This window comes from Trachurus trachurus, assembly GCF_905171665.1.
Source record: "Trachurus trachurus genome assembly, chromosome: 11".
Classification (NCBI taxonomy): Eukaryota; Metazoa; Chordata; class Actinopteri; order Carangiformes; family Carangidae; genus Trachurus; species Trachurus trachurus.
This window is the reverse complement of record NC_139904.1, coordinates 13009104-13024211: the sequence shown is the minus strand read 5'-3', so window position 1 is coordinate 13024211 and position 15108 is coordinate 13009104. Positions and strand designations below refer to the sequence as shown.

Sequence of the window (15108 nt, the reverse complement as noted above, 5' to 3'; positions counted from 1 at the left end):
ACCTTTTTAAATTTTTACTAGCCAAAGTTTTTTTTTCTTATTTCCATGAGCGGTAGGCTTCTGGTTATCATGCAAAATTACTCATGCTTATGATATAATTTTAGGATGACATTGGTCAACTGCCAGAAATACAGCATTTTTGCTGTATTGTCCACCATTAAAATCTACAAAAAATGAACACAAAACAGCAGATGTATAGAAACAATATTCTTTAATGTGCTACATCATGTAAATATAAAAGTATCATCAAAATATTCTCTCACATATAAATTCTGGACATCTCATTAAAACCTGTTTCGAAAAATAAACTACGTATCGAAACACATCAAAGAAAAGGAAGAGAAACTACAACATGATAAAAAAGACATCAGGCTACTGACTCAGTAGTAAAATTCTCAAGAACAGTTCCCGCCCGCCTTTTTGTTTAAGGTAACACCAAAAGCACACCGATCTGCAATTTCATTTCAGTGATAAAACAGAAATGTTAACAATGCTGGAAAACAGGGCTCCTGTTTTGTTTTCGCTTTTTTGTTGATCTCCAGCGCTGCACATGAGGTACAAACATCTGAATTAAGATTTGGATAAAGCTTGACTCACAGACATTCACAGCAAAGTTTCGTACTTTATGTGAGAAATGGCTAAAACACCTGATTCTGGCAAAAAGCTAGATAGCAATACATGTTAGGATGCAGAATTGTCTTTCAAAGAAGATAAGCTATGTAAGTATTGTGTTGCGATAATGTGATCACATTGCATCTACAGTATTTTTCTTTTGGTGTTATTTGGTTTTATGAGCAATTTACTGGATAACAAAGAAATTATGTGAATACCACTTTATTCCTAATATTAAAACCAGTTAAATAAGGATCCAAAAATGTTGCTACACATACATGTTATTTAATTGTAAGTTTGGCAATTGCTTATTAACATAGCTTCAAAATACCTGATTTTTTTCCCTTTTAATCATCAATAAATAAAACAGTTTAGGAGCAGGAAGGTAGTTTGTGCTATCAGTGTCTTTCATATATACACTTCCACTCATATTGTACACATGCACCCAAAAGCTCAAACACACTGTCACACAACAAGTCAAACAATACACAATCAAACAAGTGAAGACTTATCCACAGGTTCATGCCATGTCATTGTATCTGAGTCCTTTTGTGGTTTTCCTAAGAGATCGAATCTCTTTGGAAACATCAACATAGAAAAAAAACACTAACAGCAAAGACAAAACTATGAGGAAACTAAATAAATATAGATGATCTCAAATTACAAAAAAAATAATAAGTTAAAGCACAAAAAGCAAACACTTCTCTACCTGAGTGAAAAGAGTTTTAAATACTTCACAGCTTAACGCCTTCCTCGCTTAACTTTCTAAACTGAGTTTTGGGAGGAAGTACAATCACTGAATACCCTCGCCCAGTCTTTGGAATGCTCTTCTTTTGGTGTTGCGCTCAGTGGATTTTGACAGTACATATTCCCTGTTTTTGCCTCTCATGGACAATACAGGGAGTTTTATTTGGCGACATCTGTTTTCTTTGTTGATGATATGCTGTATGTTCATCTTTATATTTTCTCACTGTCCCTCTGTCTTCACTGTTGACCGTTTGTGGAGATGGACAACACTGGCTCTCTCCTGATAGGCTGATGGAGGGCTGAGATGTGATGCAGGTACCGCTGGTTGGGCCATGGGCATTGCTGGTGCATTAATGGCCGCTGTAAGGGCCTTCAGGAGTATGGTTGCCTCCCTCTGATCCTCCTTCCCCTCGCCCTCCAGGGTACGTGCCAACCAGCGCTCGACAGCCTCCTCCATCTGCGGCGCGGATGCCGTTTCTGTGAGCGTGTCGGCCTCTTGGCTCGCGTCGAACCGCTCCAACATCTCTTTCATGTGCACGTTGACATGGGCGTTGGAGTTGGCCAGGCAGCAGCTGCGTTGGTGGATACGGAGGGAGAAGCGGTGGAAGAAGGCCTGCGTGCAGAGCTGGCAGCGGTAGGGACGGTCGCGGCTGCTGTGGAGGCGGCGGTGCAGTTTGAGGTGAATGTATTGGGTGAACTTGGTGTTGCACAGTTTGCACTGGTATGGTTTTTCCCCGGAGTGGAGTCGAAGGTGTGTTTTCAAGTTGCTGGTGCTGCTGAAGCGTTTGTGACACACCTGGAAAACACCAAGTGAAATGTTATGACTTCTGATAATGACTAAATGGTTAACACCTAAAGGAGAAAAGACTGTGTTTAAGGTCATTATGGAAAAACTGAGCACTGATGACCTGTTGTCATCCTGATGTTATTAATAGTGTAGTATCAGGGTTGACCATGTTATTCCTGTTCCATGTGGCACTTATATAAAACAAGAGCGATTACTTTTCTTTCTTTGTGAGACTAGTTCGATCAAACACAACTGAAAACACACACGCCCATACAGTCACATCATAAAACAAAAGATACAATACGTATGTTCTTACTTAACAAGATGGGTAGCGTCTCATTGAAAAGCAAATTACCAGAAAGGTATGTGAGTCAGTGACTCATTGATGTGCACTGTTACAGTATAAACTTTGTTTTTGTTTTTGTGTGCGTGTGTGTGTTTCGCACTCTTGATTTTACATCAACTTCAAAGTGAGGAAGCTTGTAAAGAGGAACAAAAACAAGATTATCAACATACCTGGCATTCATGTGGTTTCTCCCCTGTGTGGACGAGGTGATGTTTCTGGAGATGGGCCAGCTGAGTGAAGCTCTTCTTACACAGGTTACACTGGAACGGTCTCTCACCACTGTGCACTCGGAGATGGACCTATACAATTGTGCATGAAGTACAGAGAAATTTGATGAGTATTGGTGTTGAATGGCAAATGATGAGTAGAATATTTAGTAAAGAGACTACATTAATAGCAAATCAAAATGAAAACTGAATGTTACCTTGAGATTCGACAGCTGTCCGAAGGTCTTTGAGCAGATGTTACATTCGTACTTGATCTTTCCATTCTGCTTCTTAAGGGGGTAGGGCAGGGATTTGTGGCCTGGGCCGTTGCGAGGCGCTGTGCTGCTTTTGGTGGTGGCCAGGCTCAGGTTCATGGCCTCCTCGCAGCCAGAGGGAGACTGCTCGGGAGACTGATGCTGGCTGATGGGCTTCGGGAGAGGGGAGAGCTCCGGGGTGGCCGGGGCGCCTCGCGGTGGTGATACATTTGGCGTTAGTTCTTTCAGACCTCCTTGTGGAGACGGAGGGAAGGGGAGGGAAACTGGAAGCAGGTTAGGTGAGCCGATAGGCGGGTACGGGAGTCCGTCTGTGCCCAGGTAGCCGTTGTATCGGAGGGATCCTCTGGAAGGCAGCATCCCGGGAAAGGGAGGGGAGTACGAGGGGAGGAGGAAGCGAGGATAGTGTGGGTTGTAGGGGGGAAGAAGCTGGTATGGGGGCTGGAGGGGTCTGGACTGTGGGTAGAGAGGGTAAGATGACACCAGCCCTTCCCTGTGCCCGTAGAGGCCGTGGAGATGAAGGGGGAGGTTTCTGTGTGGGAGTGCCGGGTGGTGATCGGCCAAATATTGGTGATTCAAGCCCAGGCTGGGTTCTCTGTGCTGCGGCTGAGGGGAGGGAATGATCCCCCGGCCCTCTGGATCCCGGTCACACCTCTCCTCCTTCTCCACCTTTTTGCTGAAGTCCATGATCTGCTCGTCCGGCGTGTCCGGCGGAGTGTCTCTCTCCAGCATCTCCACGTCGATCTTCTCCTCTCCTTCCTCCTCCTTCTCTTCTTTCATGTCGTCCTTTGTTCTGTCTTTGAGCCACGTCTGCTGAGGTAGGTGCTTGGGGTATTCTGGCTCGTGGTCTTCATCAGCACTCTTGTATTCTGCGAGGGAGAAAATAAAAATGTATTGAGTATTGTCACATATTTTAAAGGGTATACCTCATAATGGCATCAAATGAGGGTGAGTATGGTTTCCTATATTTCTGTAGAAAAGCTTTATAGTGCGCTATGTATTTGGACATCTGTTCAGAAAGTTAAACAGACAGTCAGACATCCGCCTACAGAGGAAGGCACTCCCTCTTATGGTAAATGATAGTAGTTTCAGTTTTGACATGACACGTAAATCATACAGTGCAGGTTTCTATTTGTCAATCATAGTAGTGATTTTGGTGTGGGAGAATGTGCTGGTGGTGTGTGTGGGCGTCCATGTGTCATGTCATGTATGAGCACTTGAACAGCAAGATTCTGAGTTTCGTTTGGTTGAAACTTTTCTGAGTATTACAGCCTTACCGTATATTAACCACAAAAAAAATGTGAAACATCTCTTCCCTTTTTCCTCCTCTTTCTCTGTTTGAGAAAGCCTCTGCTCGACCGTCTGTCACTAAAGTGCTGCGTGACAACTGAGCTACATATAAAGCCATAGTCTAACCCCTAACCGTAACCCGTATAGGTGCCAACTCTTTTCCCTTGCCATTCATTTTGATATTCTTTGTCAAAGTCACATCCTGGTTGGATTGATGCATTTGAAAGCACAAAGTGACTCAAAACATCCTCTGGGTTTGTGTGTTCAAGCGCTGCCACTAAGCCTCAATAACCAACACCTAGATTGCATTCAAAATATATCAGAAAATCAAGCCTGAGGACAAACAATGAGCATACTTGGACTTTGACATAAAAGGACGTGAATGTCTGCATGATCCTTTACGTTGATAAAACAATGTAATGATACCGCCTTAGCATTAGTCACCCAGATGAATGACGGTGCAGTGCATCTGGTGTATCCAGTTAGTATGAATCATCAGACTTAGTGGCAACAGACAATCATTTGGGATGATGAGGGTATGACTTGTAACTGAACAAACGCAAGTGACTCACAAAGATACAGTACTTTGACCACCCATTAGTCCTCGGCTCTCGTTAAAACCCTCACGTTATTTACCCCATCTCATGTGATACTGAGATTTGTTTGGTCTATTTGTGGTGTGTGCATTCCACATTATCTTACATAAATATTTGTCTCTCTCTGGTGAGCCAGACAGGAAGAAAGAGCATCAGACCCACTATGTTTACTGTTAGCAAAAGATAACATCATGTCTTCTTCACGACATAATGTGCTTTTATACACTCTTGAAATGAAAGAATTTGGTTGATACTATCTTCCACCTTGTGTGACGCAGACCTGTGTTTAGTCACAGCACAGATGTGAATCTGTCATTTTATCAGTTCTAGTAAGTAAGCACTGACAATTACTTATTTCTATTTTTGTGTGTGTCATTGTTCTGCCTCCACATCAAAACAACTCTCAATCAGCTGTCTTTCACTCCTTCCCGCCAACTCATTATTTAGCAAGAGTAATGCAACATCACAGGGGGGGAGTCACGATCACACATGATTCTTGTTTTGGTTGGTTGTGGGAAAGTAAATCTGTACTGAACAGGCCATGGCTCTCTAGGCTACTCTCCATTCAACAACCATCACATTACAAATAACGAAACAAGAGCTGTGTCCACTCCACTGCCCTGGAAAGATACCAACAATACAACATAACATCTCCAATCACAAATAGGGAAAGCTGCACTCACTCTGTTTGATGTCATCCTGTTGGCTGCAGAGCCTCTGGGCGAACTCCCGGCTGTACCAGACCAGCAGCTCCTGTTTGGGCTCCACCGGCCGGATGGTGTAGAAGTAGATGTCTCGGCCGTTCTGGCACGCCACCAGGTTCTGTTCGGACAGCGAGCGAGCTGGGTTGACATAACGCATCCAGTTGCTCCTGTGGACGTCATAGCCATCAAGGAAGTTTTGAAGCTGGCCACCGCTATAAATCTGTAAAAAAAAAAAAAAAAAAAATTAAAAAAAAAGGTTAGATAAGACAAATGTAGACTCACTTTTTTTGTAGCAGCTGAAGCAGCTGATTTGTGTGTAAATTGTATCCATCTACACATTATATAATTTGACCATCCACTGCATTTAATGTTATTACCACTCCAATTTGAAAGAATCAAATTCTGATTAAAATCTACACAAATCAATTAGAATAAAACAGAAAAAAATAAATAAATAAAAAGAAAAGAGTCAAAAATATTCACCTCTGCCATGTACACTTAAATATTCTCTATTCTCTTCAGTTACACTGCTCTGCTCCTGTAGTCTGTGCCCTACAGCTGTGCTCTTTGCGCCCTGAGAGTTTAAGTCTTGTGTGTGTTTGTGTGTGTTCACCACTCCTTTTGAGGCAGGGAGGCGTGGCCCACTTCGTCTCTCACTCTCCCTCTCTCTCTTTTCCTCTCATTTTCTCTTCCTCTGAAGTCGCTGCTATTGTTATTATTGCCTAATATTTCATTTCATGGTTAAGACACACGCTTAGTGATGATAACTAATAAGCCAAAATGTATGCCTTGGCTTGTGGAATCAAACAAAATGAAAGGGAAATGTGACTGTTGGCAGAGTGTCAGCACAGGTGCTGGCAGACAGCCAAGTGCACGCACATGCAGGCATGCCTCTGGCAGCACGTCCGCTCTGAGTTCACCTGTAATGCGGTTGATAAGATAATGACTCCAAGTAAACGTCAGACTTTCACTACTGTAGGAACACCCATTTGCACAGGTTTACAGGAAATAAAGCCGGAAGGAAAATACGTGGGCTGACAGCAAAAAGTCCTTTTGGGAATTGACTCAGCAGAAAATAAAAAAATCCTGAATGACACAAGCAAAGTGTGGATGTGAGAGAGAAAAGAAACTCGGCGGACAATAAGGGGGCGGAAAAACAAGGATTGTTTGAGAGTATGTGTGTGTTTATTGAACAATAGCCCCTTCCTTTGTGTATGTGACATAAGTGGAGTGCTGAGTGCCGGTAAAGCTCTGATGACTGTGTGAGAGTGAATCCACGGTTACGTGCCACCAGCCTATGCTAACTTCCTCTAAAATTTTGACCAAAAAGCCCTGTGCACCAGTTCATTTTTGTTTCCTTATTGACGTACAGACGCAGGCTGCGTGTGAAACTTCTGTATCTCAGCAACTAATGTCTCTTTTTCTTCATGGTAAACAAAGGTTCGCAATCTCCTCTTTTCTTTTCTTTTTACTATCCTCAGAGTCATTTTCTCACATCTAGCTTTTAAACTTCCCCTGATTTAGATGCCTAGATTTTAATTTATAGAAAGTGCATGTGCATGTATTGTGTATTTATGTAGATCTGTACATTTGTATAATTGTTTCTCTTACCCTCCAGAAGTATTTTCTGTTGGCCTGTTTTGGTACGTTGTCTTTGGTGTAGATGTCTCCTTGCAGGGGGCCAAACCGAGTCCCCTGTGGGATGTACTCTTTGCTGAACACACCTGTCACCTGGAAAACAGGACAAATACGCAATATTGTTAGGTTTCTATTCCACATTGACTTGTTCTTTTATTGTATTATTAACTCTTTAAATGTAAAAGAACACACAGTTGCTTTCAAGTGAAGTGCTGCTTAAGCAATTATCCACACACCGGCCCCACCATTTTTAGATCTACACATTTAAAATAGTTGTAAAGCCTGTGTTTGCCGGCCTCATTCGTGGAGTCATGGCAGCTTTGTTATGTTGACCCAGACAGACTCTAGAGTCACATTTAAACCCACAAGGTGACCCACTTTCTACACTAATGAGTTAAACGAATGAAGAGAATTACACTTTCTCTGACTTACTCCACTGACCTGTTGGCCGCATAACCCTCCCCACCCCCCATCCCCCCACACACAGACACAGTGAGTGGGAGAGAGGAAGCGATGTCACCTGTTGTTTGTCTTGTGTCTTGTGCTATGCTCTTGTAAAATAAATAGAGGAAAACGCTAGATGTTTGATTTAAGTGACTAACATAATTTAGAATGCGCTTGCTCATTAGGAAGGTCTTTGTTTCTCTTTTTTTTTTAGAACCGGATTTGCCCATGGAAGTGGAAATGAGTAGGCTACAACTGGATTCCATGGAAGAGGTGCTTCAAATCCTGTCCAAACATATACACTACATATAGTTTGTATTGCAAAACTGAAACGTGCTGGGGACTTTTTTTTCTCCCGTGTGAATATTTTGCCTGGGGACATACAGTAATGTATGTGGTAATGTGTATGGTATGCCACATGCTGTTATTCATACAACATGTTCAACACTGTGGGGTAAGTTTCTTTTTGCAAGAGCTGGGAAGACAGTATTGGTAAAGATAAGAAGATAAGTTAATATCCTCTTTTTCGGCAACTTTATCATTCACACTTGACAGAGTGAGCAGGCTTATGGTCAACACTCCTTTAAAAAAAAAAAAAAAACCCAAGCGCACGCACACACCATCGGGCAGCAGCATCTGCGGCGCACACGCGGCCTCGCTTTCTCGAGAAGCTTTGTGTTCAATCCTTGAATAACCCCCCACCCCCAGCCCACCCTTACTCCTCGCCCTTTGCCCCCCAAACATAAACACACACTCTCTCTTCCTGCCAGTGAGGAATTTAATTTCAAGCTAAACTAACCCTTTAAAAGGATTTTCTACGGCACTCAAACCTTAAGAGACAAAAACAAGGTGACAAACACCTTGAGCACTTTGGCATTATCTATTACAATATAAAGGGTGGAGCCAGTTTTCTGAAAATGTTGTATAAGCAGTTAATTAAAGGAACAACAGGTCACTGAGGGCGGCATGGATGTGTGTGTGTGTGTGTGTGTGTGTGAGGAGCAGCCGTCCACGCCGCGGCGAGGTGATTCCTGGATGTGATGAACCAGTGTGACAGGGACATTGTGCTTCGCTGGCGTTGCGTGACTAACGAATCGCTGTGGCTGCTGCTGCTACTTAACCGCTCAGTCCAGCCAGGTTGGGAGGGAGGGAGGGAAGGGTGTTGAGGAACGGAAGAAAAGGAGGGTGGGTGTTCTTAAGTGTGCAACCCACGCTATCACACTCCCGAACGCCCTCCTTTTCTCTCCCTGTCACGTCACCACCCCCCTCCGTCCCTTTTCTTCCCTCCCTGTTCCTCTATGCTCCCTTGTCTTTTCTGGATCCTCTAGAAATAGCTCGTGTGCCCGCCAGGTTGAAGCCTGATGCCTGGCTGCTTGCCTGGCTGGCTGCCTGTCCCTGATGAAAGTTAATCATCTGGTTTTAACCTAAATCCCTCCCCCACCGCCACCCCTTCAACACTCAAACACACACACACACCCTCTTTCCCCCCCCAGCTTCTGCCTCCCTCCCTCCCCACCCGTCCCCTCACTAGCACCCGTTGCTGACGCCCCATCTGCCACGTGCCCCCTCCACCCTTCGTTCGCCTTCACCCGGCACGCTTCGGGATAGAAATGGCAAATTGGGAGTCTTATCCAAACAGGTGCTGGACATGTACGGAGCAATATGTTGATCCGCATGATGATACGTATGAAGCCCAGTGAGCTGACTCCATTTTCCATTGTATTTATCCACTTTTGGTCTGACCGTATCTGCCATACACACACCTGGGGGGGAAAAATCCCTTCCTTCCTGACAATTGTGTGAGCTGTGTCACACACATCCCACAAAAGCCACACTGAGGAGCAGCTGTGTTTCATGTTCGTCAAGGCCAAGGGAAATGAATTTCCCAGCTTTGGCGACAGTGAGTCAAGGAGAGAGATTCACATGACACCATCTTTAGGAAGGGAAACCACTCAATGGACAGGAGCTTGATCAAAGCCGATTACTGGCAAACATGTGAGCGTGTGCTTGTTTCTATGTTTCCATGTTTCTTTTTGTTTTTATGCGATATCTTTCCATCTCACAAACAGAACGTACACTGACCGCAAAGAAGCAGAAGAAGCTTGTTGTTGGAGATATGAGATGCAGTTGCATTATAAATATCAACTTTATTGGTCAAGTAAACACTGCTGCATGTGAGTACAAGCAAACTGCAAAATCAAGTTTGGCTGCCTTAAGTGTGAGTGTGTGAAGTATTTGTAAGATGTGTTAGCTGGCGAGAAAGGACTATAGGGATTTGAAATTAGTCCTGAGCGAGATTTTATCACCAGGGTTTGCATACTTTTCTTATCCTGCAGCATTTAATGCTGCAGATGCAGGAGGAAGAGAGGCGACTGAGAGCAGAAGAAGAGGAACAAAGAACGCAGAAAGTGTTGCCTAGGTCAGGGCAGAAAGAGGAAGGGGACAGCAATGGCAACCACAAGCATCAGTGTTAAAATGATGAGCTACAAAAGAAGTGAGTGTGAGATCGCTTTCTCTCTTCCTTTTAAGGCAATCATTCTGTCTTGAACTACACCACAAATGACTTCTCAAAACTTGGTTGCAGTAGTGTGCAGTTGGAGACATGTCTGGGCAGATCCATAATTTCCTTGCACTGCGGGATCAGCTGACTGATAGAAAAGTAGCAGGATGATATTGCGTATGCTCTTCCTGCGAGGGCACGGCAGGTAAAGTTCACAGGCACGGTTGTAAAGAAGGAAGACAAAAAAAATAAACACCAGGGGAAAGTCTTGATATAATTACACTACCATGGAAGCCAAGCTGATCCCTGATATCTTACTCTGCGTGCATGTGTGTGTGTGTGTGTGTGTGTGTGTTTATGTCCTGAATAACATAACACCTCCATGCCTTATTACATGCCATGCATGTACAAACAGATATGAAGAAGCTGTACAATGTCTAAAACACGTGAGTGACATAATAGAAGTTAAGGTGGCCAGAGGACATAAAAAGACCTGACCTCAAGCTGCCAGTGACCTCATGTCCACTGTCCCACATTACACACACACACACACACACGCCCTGTGCGATCTACTGCATTTGTGAAGAACTCATTAGTCAGCAGATCTTTTGTTCAGAGTAACCCAATGCAGATGGCCCAACAGAACGTTATGTAACCGAGAGTGATTATTTTGAAGCATAAAGCTCTAATCTCAGAAAACTGGCTTAGATGATGTGTTGTGTTTATGATGTGTTGTTGTTAGTCAATTTAATAGTGAGACATTCAAAACAATCTGAAGCAAGTGAGTCGCTCTTACCTCGTTGTCTGTGCCGTATTCAAAGGTGAGGTTGCGTGGGATGGAGGTCATGGCTTTGGGCAGGCTGAAGCTGGGGTCCGACACTTGGTCCGGCACGATGTAGGTGCAGTTGAGGGCGAAGTCCATCTCCCTCCACCCGCTCATGTCTCCTGGTGTGCTATCCAGCTTCATCTTGACAATGTAGAGTTGACTGTAGGCAATGGACTTTAAGACCTTTAAGTTTTGGTTTCGCTCTGTTTGGTTTTCTTTGCTTTGGTATGCGAGCACTTTGGTTTAGTTGGGATAAGTCCCTTGTCTTAGGTATGTTGACTGAAGCTCAAGATCTGAAAAAGCAAAAGAGAGAAAGGAACATCAATAATCATAGCCTGTTATTATCAGATAGCGTTGAGCTATTCTAAACATATTTCAGGAGGAAGTAAACAGTCGGAAAGATTTGCCCTTTTTTCAAGTGGCAGCCTAACATGAAATCTTTATCCACTTGAAACTGGCAATACAATTTGACCTGATGTTCAATACAAGTGTATCCACAACAACGTATGTCCCTGTGTGTGGTTCAAAAATTCTCAAGGCTGTTTCCAAGATTCGCTTTCAGTTTCTTAATTAAGACCTCCTGGCAGTCATTCATTATTCAATAAGACACATGAAGAACCAAAGTTCAATGACACCGTTCTTGGCAACCATCCCCATTGGCTACTCAGTTTAACCAGGCATTTCTTCAAAGGCCACAAGGTCAGTCAGTCCTTTTTCTTCTCATTCTATATCATTTCACATCGTCTTTTAAATGATCCAAAGTTGTTCTTGCAAGCAAAGAAGAAATAATAGAGGACTTACTTTCTCACATTCATTCAGCTGTAGGATCCTCATGTCTTTCGTTATGTCATCCTTAAGTTGTCCTCCTTTTCCTTTATTTTTGCTTTTCTATGTCCAAGGTTTCTTCAGGGATTCCTCTCAGTTAGATCCTTTGGGTATCCGCTCTTGCTGTGGCCACTCTGTCACCGTCACCAAGAACTCATGAGGCTGGATTGCGCCAAGCTTTTTTAGCTTAACGCCCTGGCCAATCACAGGCTGCTGTGGTCATGTGACTGAGCCATCTGACACACAACTGTTGGTTTTGGACAACAACATCAGTGACGTTGTGCACTTGGCCAGCGTGTGCTGTTGTGATGAATGCTTACACATATACATACACACGTCCGGGCACACACAAAGAAGACATGTTAATGAATGAATAAAGGAGGAGCAGATGGCTGGCCTGTTGCCACTGAAAAACACACTCATAGACTTTTGCTTGGTTTGGCACTTAATGAGCAATCTGCTGCCACTGTATCTCCTTGACCTACATCTCACTGTAGAACGTCTTTAACTAAGACCCCTAAGACCCCGCTCACACACAAACACACCAACAAACCCTTGAACCATTCTAATACACACAAACACTTAAAAAAAATTTTTTTATTAAAAAGAAAATCTTTAACACACATCTATAACACATACGGTGTATAAATGATATATATAAGTATGTATATATTACCTTTATTTCAAATACACAGATACACATACATAACGCTTTGTGCCAATGGGTGATCATTCAGAGATACCGATGTAGGACAGGTCATCCCAGCACGCAGGAGAGCGACTTAGACACCTGTCTGGTGAGCGTCCCCTTTACTTTCAGACATACACGCACGCACGTGCACACACACACACACACAGCAGAGCAAAATGGAGCTCTGGGTCACCTCACCTGGTTCACATAAAAATAGACACAACAAGAGAGAGCGAAAAAAAAAACATATGGAGGGCAAAAAAAGAGAATGTGACTGAATGTGACCAACAGAAAAAAACACCTGAGAAATATAGGTTTTCATTTGTAAGTCGTATAAACAAACCTATGTAATGAGTCAGATTTTTTTTACATGAAATTTTTTTTCCCTCACATTAAAAATAAATAAAAGTTCATGACATGTGATGTCTTATATTTCACAATTGACTGGATTGTATCATGTGGTTATTTTGTCAGTGGTGACAGACATGTCTGTGAAGAAAATGACTAATTTCTGCTCCTTGTTTTGATTACTGTAACTTGCAGCATTCATCTTTACACAGATTTTCCAAATGTTACATTATTGCTGCAGGCTGAATGACAAGGGTACCACAGGACTCAGTTCCTAAATTCCTTGTTCTTAAAAGTGTGCTTGACTTTTCTTAAATTGTTATGTTTGTCATGCTTTTATTTATAACACAGGAGCCACAAAAAGAAGAATTTGGAGTATGTTAACAATGATGAACCATAGCAGGGTTCACATTGTAGTTAAAGATCAGCATACATTGAAGTATACAAATACAACTATATTTGTGTCTGTGTTAGCCCCCCACCCCCACCCCCACCCCCACCCATCCCCAGCCTTTTCTTCCTTGACATGGCTGGTGAAATAGTAAATTGGTTGCCATATGGTAAGACTGCTATTCCAAGAGTGGAGCTTTACTGCCCAGTGTGGCGTGGGGGTTATTGGTGGTGGTAGAAAGAGTGTGTATGTGTATGTGTGTGTGTGTGTGTGTGGAGGAAGGGAGAGGGAGGGGAAGTTGGGGATTTGGGCTCTTTCACTGGCCTGCGCCCGCCATGGGCTAATTTCTCTAATTTGCAGACAGTCTGGACTCAGGCTCAGGACTCAGAGGCTCAAGACTCGGCACTCCAGGATAGCAGGCTAGCCGACTCATCTCACCCCTGGACACACATCACATCCGGGACATTAGATGCTCCAGACATAACTCTTTTCAGGGAGGGAAACCTCACTCGCGGGGCAACTGAGCCTTTGCACAAGGAGGGAGGGCAGCAGGGCACCAGACAAGACGACAAGGATAAGTGGAGGAAAGACATGGGGTCAGCTATATTGAAGCTGTCTGAGACGGAGAAAATCAGACAAAGTGATTTGATGTGACCCAAGACGTGATAATGATGGTACCTGGGTGTTTTGTAATAGTCTGGTCTAAATGAACACCTGTTGCCATGCACCATTTAATTCTGCACTGCTCTAGTGTCAGTAACAGTGCAGAGAAAGCTGCCACCTGCTCGACCAAATGTTGATTTTAGAAGTGAGACGTACAACATCCTTTGTTGCAACTACAGCTAAAAAAAGACTCTCTACTCTACTCTAACCCTAGTTCACACATCAGTCATTTCCATAGTGATGCTCATCCCACACAGTTGATTAGCATAAAGTGAACCTGAACTCTCTAATAAACATAGCTACCATGGGAAAGTAGTGAATCAGAAGCAAAGTAAAACAAAGAAGTTACAGGGGCATTTAGGATGTGGTGCATCTGTTCCCTTAAGCCTCAAGAAAACAAATAGGGCAATTAGGAGTATAAAGTAAATAATCCTATTGTTTACCCATCAATAACCACTGATTCCACTAACTTGCATCACCACAAGCTGTACCCACCACCACAATATGCGCCCCAACCAAAGAGCAATAATTGGGTAACTAACTTGTGTTGTGCTTTTGCCTGTTTGATGTAATTTTGAACACTATTTAAGACAATTATATAATGCAATTTAATATTATTTTTCTAATGGAATATAATATAAAGAATATAATCTAATTGGATACAAATGAAAATTAAGTAATTCTTACCCCTGTGTTACACATAGAAATACTTGGTTCAATTATGGATGTGTCTCACACAGATATTAAAGAGACAAAGGAGTGGTCTACAGACAGTAGGCCTACTAGCTTGCACAAATGTTGCTATTCTGTGAAATTACTTGAATATGACATATTTCTTGTAAGGACTTTCACACTCACACCCACACTGGTGGCTACTAAATGAACTTACCACAGCACCGCCCACCCTTAAATCGAACCACTGAGAGTTCTTACAGAGGAATTGATGCTAAAAAAAACATTAAAAAAAACATATATTTTTACTGTGTTTTTAATCTTACTTTAACCACTGACAAAGCAGCCAGGCATAGCCTTACAAAATGAGTAACCCTATAGCCTACATTGTTCAGACCTAATTTCTCGCATAGAAAATAATGCTGTGACTTACTGCACTGCCTGAAACTGAGTCCTTTTTAATTCCATATCCTATCCAAAGTAAGAACACCCTGGGGGATTTTGGTTATTTTTAGGGAATTACAACATGAATCACCTTGGTCCTCTCTTG

General features: G+C 42.9%; 1 protein-coding gene across 1 annotated transcript; it reads right to left on the bottom strand.

Annotated features, from left to right (window-relative positions):
* Positions 1–1579: 1579 nt before the first annotated feature.
* Positions 1580–11109, bottom strand: prdm1b (PR domain containing 1b, with ZNF domain; the record flags this gene model as incomplete). The annotated part of the gene is made up of 6 exons (XM_083981951.1): positions 1580–2155; positions 2663–2791; positions 2917–3839; positions 5540–5780; positions 7172–7291; positions 10939–11109. The coding sequence occupies 6 exons, from the start codon at positions 11107–11109 to the stop codon at positions 1580–1582; spliced, it is 2160 nt and encodes a 719-aa protein (XP_083838077.1).
* Between the last annotated feature and the right edge of the window lie 3999 nt (positions 11110–15108).